The 9457-nt window shown below is 50.0% G+C and overlaps 1 protein-coding gene across 1 annotated transcript in view; it reads right to left on the bottom strand.

Annotated features, from left to right (window-relative positions):
• Positions 1–221: 221 nt before the first annotated feature.
• PLXNA2 (plexin A2) overlaps positions 222–9457 on the bottom strand; it is a 158329-nt gene continuing 149093 nt past the window's right edge. The window contains exons 26-31 of the mRNA XM_009272745.2: positions 7485–7584; positions 5036–5226; positions 4229–4398; positions 2075–2287; positions 1587–1737; positions 222–682 (exon numbers count right to left, since the gene is read on the bottom strand). Of these exons, the coding sequence (XP_009271020.1) occupies positions 587–682; positions 1587–1737; positions 2075–2287; positions 4229–4398; positions 5036–5226; positions 7485–7584 (921 nt within the window). The 3' untranslated portion in view covers positions 222–586. The remainder of the gene's footprint in view (positions 683–1586; positions 1738–2074; positions 2288–4228; positions 4399–5035; positions 5227–7484; positions 7585–9457) is intronic.

The following is a 9457-nucleotide window of genomic DNA, read 5'->3' as shown; positions in this document are numbered from 1 at the left end:
GCAAACTTGTGCTCATATTTTTTATAAGATCCCAAAAAGAAGAAAATTTCGGTTTTCCGGACTTTCCAATTGGCGTAAGAGTCCGTTCGCAGAACGCCTGAGCCACGTCCTCGTGAGTCTCTCGAGGACAGGATTTAGAGCTGGACCTTGTTGCCAGGATTATCTCTGTGGCCTCTGTGGTTTTTGCTCTATTTCTTTTTTTTTTCCTTTTTCTTTCTTTTTTTTTAAAAAAAACCCTTTAAATAAAGTTTTATTTTCTAATATACATCAAACAATTTTCATGCAAAGCAGCAGTCATGGAGACATCCAGACTTTCCAGGTTCCTTCTTTCCATATAGACTCGAAGAAGTGATCCATCTTGATTTGACATTGATTGAGATGCTTTGTCTTTCTTTCTTCCTGCCTTTTCAAACCAGATCCTATATGATTTTGAACACAGTCAGTCCTTGGGCCAGTCTCTGCTCCCTCCAGAAGAGCCTTGGTATTTATATGTGTCCAGCACCTTTCTTGCTTGTTTTCCCTCTTAATTCCCGAGAGTCCGTGCAACCCTCTGCCCTTTGCCGTCCGCGAGCACCGCAACCTTTCTTCAGCTCTCAATAGACATGGCACCAATAAGTTGCTCTACTTTGTATGCCAGACGCTGCCTACGTGCCTGTTCATCCTGCTCCAAAGCCCCAATGAGCTGGTACAGAAAAAATAAAAAGGGAGAAAAAAAAGAGAAAGAAGTCAGTGTGCGAGAGGGGGTGGTAGAGGTGGGTGGGCAGCAAGATGTGAGCAACTTGAAATGTGGATGTGTGAAACTTAAATAACGAATGGCAAAGCAATGCGACGAGCGCTTCGCCATGCCGCAGCCGTGCTCATTGATTTGTTGGACCGCTCGGTGCACGTTACCCGTACAACACAATCATTCCCACTCTTGTACCTTGGACTCCACATTTCTTGTCTCATTTAGCATGAAAGTTATGAGATTTTTAAACCCTAATCGGAAAATAGCTGTGGCATTGTATCACAAATGCATACATGCAATTAAATGACAAAACCCTTCCTTTTAATGGACACAATTGAAAAATAGGTTCTTCTTACACTGAAATGAAGGGGTGGAACAGATGGCAAGAACTTGGTTTCGAGTGATGCATTCATTAAAGGAGCTCACGCTGCCAGGGATTCTTTGCAAACAGGAGTCTGCGTCACTGCAACATGGGATTTGTACCACGCCGTTCCCAAAAGACAGGGATGTTTCTGGGGAGCTTCACTGGGTCATGATGATTTTCCACTGCATTTAGGAGTGGGCTGCACTGGGCGTATGCCAAGGCTGAGGAATGCGTTTGCTCCCACAGTATTTTAGATCTCAGTCCTCCTGGGAAGAACGCTACAGGCATGGCCAGGACCTGAACCAATTTGTGCATGAACAGAACAGAGCGGGGCAGCGGTGGTGCAAGCAACGGTGGTGCTGCATCAAGGAGCTCTGGGTGGCAGCAAGGGGAATTGCTGCCCGACCCACTACCGCACAGAAGCATGGTTCCTCTCCCACACTGCATGTGCCGCGGGGCGGCATCGCCTCTGTGCCCGCCCCAGGGGACACCCACCTCTTCGCTGTACTTGCTGACGTAGGAGTAGATCTCGTTGAGCGCACTCAGCATGTTGAACTCGGCGGAGTGCAGGCGCGACTGCTCAGCGAGGTAGGCGTTCATGTCCTGGTCGCTGATGGCGGGGAGCTTGGCAATGTCTGCGTAATACCTGCGGGAAGGAAGGGCCAAAGGGGGGCCATGAGGAACATGAAGGCTCAGAATGCCCCTCTTCTCCTTTGGATTTAAACTAAGCTCTGCAGGGAAAAGGACATCATTTCGCTTTATGCTTACATCTAGCAAAATGGGATCCTGGTCTGTAACAAGCTGAAAATAAGAGCAGCGATGCTCAGCAGTGCTGAGCTGTGCTACCAGCTCGCTGCAAGAGCCACCCTGCTGCATCATCGGCCACCGAGAGCAAAGCTGCTCGGCGCAGGAGGTCGGGTGGGACTGGAGCGCCCAGGCCAGCCCTGCACCCAGACTGCTGCTGCTCACGCACTGACGCTCACCTCTCCACCCAGCTCTTGTAGCTGGGGATGTCCTTGGCGTACAGCAGCTTGTTGGAGGGGGAATCCTTGCCCAGGCGGTGCTCCGAGGTGGAGCAGGAATCCATGAAGGTCTGAGCCACAACAGAGAGGCAGGCGTCCGTGATGCTGCCTTTGTGGATATCAAACACGAACTGGGGATTTTTGATTACGTTCACCCAGAATCGGAGAGGGAGGCTGTAGGGAAATCAAGAAACATAATGTTAAGACAAAGGCTAGGAAAGGACACGTGCTGTGGTTTGTGTTCCCAAGCAGAATAAAAATGGTGGGAAGCAGCAACAATCTGAATAGGAGCTGGGCCAGGTCTATCAAACACCAGTTAGCCCAGTCCTGCCCAGATTGCTTGTGATGGGTCCCGCTATGCCTGGGCTGGACACTGCTGCACTGCACGCCCCAGGAACTGCTCTGGGGTCTGATCCTGCACAGAAAGGTGGAGGAGGCGAGAGCCAGGCGGGCAGCAGGCGCCGAGGGCAGGCTGTCTGGGCCAGGGCAGAGCTGAGCAGCATTCGGTGGTACGGGGTGAGCAGCTCCACGAGGAGCCCATTAAACTGAGTTCGTTTAGAGTGGGAGTCTGTGGCGCAGGGCTGAGCCCAGGGCAGCGATGCTGCCACCCCCACGCTAATCAGCCGCTGCTCGGCCACTCCGCAGTCCATCATCTGCGAGTGGTGCAGCAGGCATCAGAGGCTTTGTCCCCAAATCCCGAGGCCTTTGCAATCAAAGGGGAATTATTATTCCTTTTTTCTTTGGCTGTATAGCAGGATCAAACAGCAGCTGCTGCTTTCTATTACCTTTCAAGTCTCGGCTCTCTCTATCTATCCAGCTAGCTGCAATGAAGGCTTCAGCCTTAACTCTTGCTGCACTGCAGGCAAGCAGCTCAGCTGCACCCCTGGCAGTGCCAGCTCCCCTGAACCCCATTACCCCAGCTCTCTCTTCCAATCCCCCGTTTGCTTTGACCTGCTCCAGTGGCATAAGCGTTCTCCCATCTCCCCACCAAAATTCCCTTTCTGGGAATGCTGCAGCCGACCAAAGTGCTCAGCAGAGCTGTTAGTTCAGAGACCAAATTTTCACCCTTCTCCCGAGCTCCCAGTGCCCCAGGGCAGAAGGAAGGACCAGGGCTCCTGTGATCTGATGGCTCTGGCAGAGCAAACTCTGCCAGTCGGCGCTTTCTTTTTTATTGCTTTAAGAAGTCTCATCCTTTTTTGTGATTCTAGAGTTTTTATCCCAATAACTCCTTCTAAGGGTTTCAACAAATTGTTTTGAGCTTCCCACAGCCTTAGCGGGGAACCCAGCTTTTGCAGCCATGATGATTAGAGGCCTTTTAAACCACGAGAGACTTGGAGGAAAATACAAAGTCTTCAGGGAGCAACCATTTGTTGTGCTTTTTTTTCTTCCTCACAGAGGTAAATTTCTAACCCATGGAGCTTTTAATCCTAAAATAACAGCAGAGGCAGCGATGTGAGAGCTCCTATTGTTTGGAGAAGGCTGAACCTGGCTGCAGTCTGTGCCGACTGCACATGGGGCTGGCTCCTTCTCCTCTTGCCACCTCCTCCCACTGCCCAAATGCTCCCAATGCTGCCCAAAGCGATGGGGAAGGTGCAGCCGCTCGCCGAGCTCTCCCCTCGCAGCCTGCGCCGGCATTCATGCCACAGCACGATTGCGCAGGCAGGGTTGCACAGGCAGGGTGGTGCAGGCATGGAGCCCTGCTTCCCGCTAGCAGACTGGCTCTGCAAACCCAGCGACTTCCGAAGTCCAGGTGTGTGGATCTATGGCCTGAGGCCAGTGCCCAGCTCCCACCTGGGTAGAGGACTCGGAGATAGTGGGGCTCATGGTTTAACACTGCACCAGGGTTTCAGCTCGTGTGTGCACAGGGGGCAGCACGAACCAGGATCAAACCCCACTGCCACATCTGCGCGGGGCACTGGGACAGCAGCGGTGCTGGTTGAAAAGCATTAGCATGCCTTCGTGGTACATCTCATGCTTTGGAACTATGGGACTTGGTTGTTCCCACCCTTCCCAAAGCTCTTCCCTATCTCTGTTTTGCCCCAGGACACAGATAATTGCTCAATACTCAATACACAGATAATTGCCCCCCCTTCCACCCTCCTCTTCCATTCTTACCAATTGCTCTTCCACGTGTGCCTCACATCTGTGTCATGGATGCCGTGCTTATCTGCCTGCTCATCCAAGAAATCAAACATATACTTGATGGCCAGCGGGAGCGCGCTGCCGCGGTGCACGGTGCTGAACAGCGTCTCAAACAAGTCGTCCACAAATTTCTGCAGCGTACCCTAATGGGAGCAGCAACCGAGAAGGTGAAGGGAGGGACGGGCGCATGCTTGGCTAAGCAGCGGTGGCAGGAGGGGATGCCAGATGGTGTTGCCAGCTCTGCACAGCCCTGTAAAGTGCCGCCCGCCACGGACCCCACAGGAATAAGTAAGGTCGGGGTCTTTACGAACGCTGACTGCGCTGCCGGAGGGCCCGGGGGGAATGCTCCAGCCTGCAGCTACTCACGGCTGCATTTACTCTTTATTTCTAACCTGAAACAATTTCTTTTGCTTTCAAAACCAAATCTGCGTTATCTACAGTGATGAACACACAGTGAAAGCCAGGAAAACTCTCTCTGGCCAAGGAAACTGGTTAAATATTTACAGTCACTGCTGCATCTCTCCAACTCTTTGTGTTTTAATACCGTGCAGAAGAATGAAGTATTGCAGCAATCACCTTGCAGTGTGAGGAAATCTGGGCTGTGTTTCTGTTGCTGCTCCAGGAGCCCCCCCAACCCCTGGGGCCCAGGAAAGCCTGGCAGGGTCAGTCCCCGCCTCCCGGGATCTGAGCATCATTAGGGACCGTGCAGGACCCCCGGCGAGTGTGTCTGGAGGGACCTCCCTATGCATTTCCCAAGCGAATTTAGCACACGGCAGTTACCTTTGTAGCTAATAGCCTGGTCAGGTAGATCTCAGACACCATCTTACTGCCCCGGTCTCCTTCCTTCTGGTCTCCGTGGTCGTGGTTTTTGACCAAGTGCCAGACCTTGACCCCACTCTCCAGGTCGGGAGTGATCATGGGGGCCCGGGAGCGCAGGCTGTCGGGGCTGCCGGTGTAGCGGAAGGTGGAATCTGAACGATGGGAAGAGAAGTCGGCCATGCTCAAAGCAAACCCCTTTTTCATTTCCCTGTCTCTTCTCAGTGATGCCACCGTGCTCGCTAATGCCAAAATCATCTGCACTGGCTTTTTTATGGGGTAATGAAATGTAATACCACCCAGGCACCAACAAAATTTGGCATTTGCCAAAGATAGGTGTTGGTCTTCACTGAATAGAGTCCCTCAGGCTCGAGCCCTTCTGTTTTCATGCTCAGACATGGGACTTTTCTGCTCCATTCACATCCTTTTCTTATGTGAACTCAGTAATACAGGTCCATACAAGATTCCTCCAGGAGTTACAGCTCACGCACGTTAACCCTGGGCACCAGCTCCTGCAGCGCTGGAGTCCTGATATCAGTATTTAGTAAATAATAACAAGCTGCCCGGCACAACCAGCACAAAGGGCAGAAGAAACTGCTGTTCTTGTTCTTGAGGCTTTCACTAGAGCAACAAGGGCTCAAGCTGAGCACCAACTGCAGAGCCTGAGGCCAGTCCTGCATCCCGGCCATGCCGCCCCCGGGGCTGAGCGGGTCTGGCCTCCCTGCTGCCCCTGCCTCTGCCCTCCTCCCCAGCAGGGGAAGGGGAGCTCAAAGGGGGGCAGACAAAGGTTTTTCCCTTAATTGCTTGGAAACCACAGAGGGATGCGAGATATATTTAACTTCTCAAAGAATGTGCCTCCCTGGATCCCATCCATGGTGTCTTCAAGCCAAGACACAGGGCTGAGTAGCACAACCATGCGTAGTTGGTTTTTTTCCTCTCACTAAATTTTTTTTGTTCTCTTGGAACCTTGTGCATTTTCTCAAGTTTAGCCTCCAATTCGCTGCTCACCCTCCTCAGCAAGAGTAAGGGGATCAATCATAAATCAGCCGAGGGACATACGCAAGTCATTACCAAACTAGCTACATTTTCATCCCTGATTAAGGCTTAGATAAATGAGTACTCCAACTGATATAATTAAGGAGACAGACAGGAGGACAGCTAGGGAAGCATCTAGTAATTCTATTTTTAAACATAGCTCTGTACTGATATACAATGGGGGAAGTAAATAAGTATCTCATTTAAATTCTGTCTACACAATTAGAAGTATTAATCTTAACATGAGCAATGATAGTTCATATTGGTCGTTCGCAAAAGCTTTTCCATCTGACACAGATCAATGAGCACTGAGGACTCAGGCTGTGTGACCCAACCTCGTTTTTTCCATCACTTGAAGCGCGGGGCACTCAGGTGGATTACACCTCGCAGGGAGAAATGCCTTTTCTCCTGGCTTTTGCCTAAAGACGTTCCTGTGGATGGCTCCTCAGAACCCTTGCTCGGAAAAAAAACCCGTTATTTTGGGAGCTATAAACAAGAGAAGGAGATGGGTTTGTCAGGAGACCTCTCGTTTGTAAAACACTCTGTAAAATGAAAGATAATGAAAGATCAGTGCACTAGAGATTTTGCCACTGATGCCTTTTATGGAAGTACATTATTACTATTATTGTGGATTTAGTGCTATAAACGCACACCTGGCACCTCGCAGACTCATTTACTCAGGCTGCAGCGCCTTCAGGGACCCTCTGTAAAGTGCCAAGCCCTGCTATTATGCAAATAATGAATTCCCAGGTGTGCACATCCGACCACACCGAGTTAAGATTGCTGTTACTCATTTTTGACCCATTAGCTAAGAATTCAGGATCCTCCACTTAGAGAAGAAATAGATGAAAGAATCAGGCTTTTCTCTGGTGCAGCCCTGCTTACATGCAGGGAACACAAAGCTGCTTTCCTGCAGTGGGAGTCCCACGGGTGCTCTGCAGCATCCATCCCCTCTGAGCTAAAAGCCTTTCCCTGGGCTTTTCCAAGACCCACTTTTCCAAAGGTTGCTCACGTTGTGCTTGGCATTTCCTTTTCCCTCCTCTCAGCTTCTCTGGTCTTTTTGCTGTTCTGCTCATAGATGGAAAAGCCTTTGCAAAAAACAGTAGCCAAGGACATTTTCTGTTTGGCGCATGAATGTACTTTCATTTTGGACGACGCGGTGTGATTCTTCGGGGGAAGCTGCTGCTTTTCCCCCACCTAATTCCCTTAAGGTGTTGCCCTCCTGCAACAAAGGCAGCTTCAATACCAGCCCCGTCAAGATACATTCTCAAGTAAAGCTGCAAGCTCCAGCTGGCTCTAAAATGTGCAGTGCAGCAGGAGCAATGCCCAGTCGCTATCCGTGAGCCATCGTTTCCCGGCCCTTAACTCTGCTTCTTACCGTATCTACTAATAGACGTCCGGGATATACTGGCAGAGGCAGGAATATTGTAGGAGGAGGTCTGTTTGGGAACGAGAGCCACAACTGAGCGGTCTGATACCTGGGGAGGCAAAGAAAGGAGGAAAAGATCAGCAAAATCCACTGTCCGCACTGTGATCACCAGCTGCTCATCCAGCAAGTGCAGGTAACAGAAGTCCCCAGGGCCCAGCCGCGGCAGGGAGCTGTCGGCAGGGCACGGGGCTCCCGAGGGCACGGGGAGCAATCCTGCCGGCCAGCCCTTGGAGAGACAGGCTCCTGGTCCGGCTCAGCTCTGTGCTGGGTCAGCAGCAGCTCTACAGCAAGGGACTGAAGGAAAGGAGTGATAAATCAAAAGATGTATTGAAGATGTTTTTGGTTGTTCTGATTTAAGATCACGTTTTATCCAATAAAAATGAGAATCTCAAGAATTGTTGTGATCCAATTAAAGTACAATGCAGAGGGAATAAAACGGCTATAATAACGTTATGGACCATAAAACATTCCTATTAAACCATTTTGTTATTTTAGCAATTTTTACGAACTTTAAAAGTTTGATTTACAGCCGAGCAAGTCATAAAGCCATCTTTCAGGGTATTAAATTGTCAGTCCCTCTACTGCACCAGAGAAGGAATTAAACGCTGGGAAGTCAAACTATAAATGAACATTAGTGCTAACAAGATTTTGTTATAGCAGATTTTAGTAGCCATGTTTAATTTTATCCTCCCTATAAATCTAGTAGTCACTGGAAGTTTTTTAACTTATTTCCCTTAATTAAGAATCTGCAGGTTTCCAGGGAACGGGTCGGAGTGCCTTTTAATTTTGAACTCGTGGCCCGTGGTGCAGCACGGGAGAGAGCGGAGTCACTGCATCTCGCAGGCTGACGGACCCACCGGGGCCCAGCCAACACATTATTTAGAGGAGCTGTGCAAAAGAAACTCCTCTTCATGCCCGAGAAATTGCTTTTGGGGCTAAGTCCTCCATTATTTGCCAGGAGTCCTGCGAGGGACTCGGCACCTTCCCTTTGCATGGGGAAGCTCCAGGGCAGCAGCTGGATTTTGCTCCCCCAGCATCTCCCCACACTATCAGAAGGGGTGTTTGTACAACGTCTGCCGCCGCGAGGTGACCTGCACACAGTGATCGTCACTGCCTAATGCTCCCTCCAAGGCTTTGCGTTCCGTTCAGATGAAAGGTTTCATGTAAATGCGAGTTGCTATTATTATTGTTAGTGATAGTGGAAATAATAGTCACTTGTGTTTCACAGTACAAAAGTGAGATATTTCTAAGCAAAACACTTCAAACACCTCTGTTATTTCCTCTTCTGCTCCTGCCTCACTTCATCCAATTTATTAAGTCAGTGGAAGAAACAATCAGTGGTGATATTATTTTCTTAGGCTGTTATTAGCTGCCACTTCAGTTCAATTTCACTACGGAGAAACCTGAGCGTGCCGGCAGCCCAGGGTGCTCCTGCGGAGGCAGCAGCTCCCCGGCCGCCGTGCCGGGATCCATTTCTGCCAGGGCTGTGGTTAACAGGGAGAGAGGCATTAAAAATTCCACACACACACACAGAGAACACTCTCACTCTCTAAATTTTGGGTCGAATGGCTCTTGTCAGCTAAAAAATACCAGCGTGCAAATTAGCATCAGATGTAACACACATTCGTTTCTCATCTTGTGCCGCTGTTGCCACACTCCCATAAAACCCCAGAGACGCCTGCAAAGCTGGCTGGCTGTTTTACAACTTTATAAATATTCTGATTCTTCTACGAGCTGCAAACATGCTGCACAAAACATCTTAAAGAAAAGAAAAATAAAACTTGGAGCAGGGAGAGCAGCAGTGCAGAAGCCCAGACAATAATACTGCGTTTGCGTGGGCTAGTGAGGATGCAGTGAGGATGCTGGCTCCACGGCCACGCCACCCTCAGCTCCCGGGGCTCATTTTCCCCCCAAACCTTCCC

This window comes from Aptenodytes forsteri, unplaced genomic scaffold (genome assembly GCF_000699145.1).
Source record: "Aptenodytes forsteri isolate BGI_AS27 unplaced genomic scaffold, ASM69914v1 Scaffold142, whole genome shotgun sequence".
Lineage (NCBI taxonomy): Eukaryota > Metazoa > Chordata > Aves > Sphenisciformes > Spheniscidae > Aptenodytes > Aptenodytes forsteri.
This window is presented reverse-complemented; position numbering and strand designations above follow the sequence as displayed.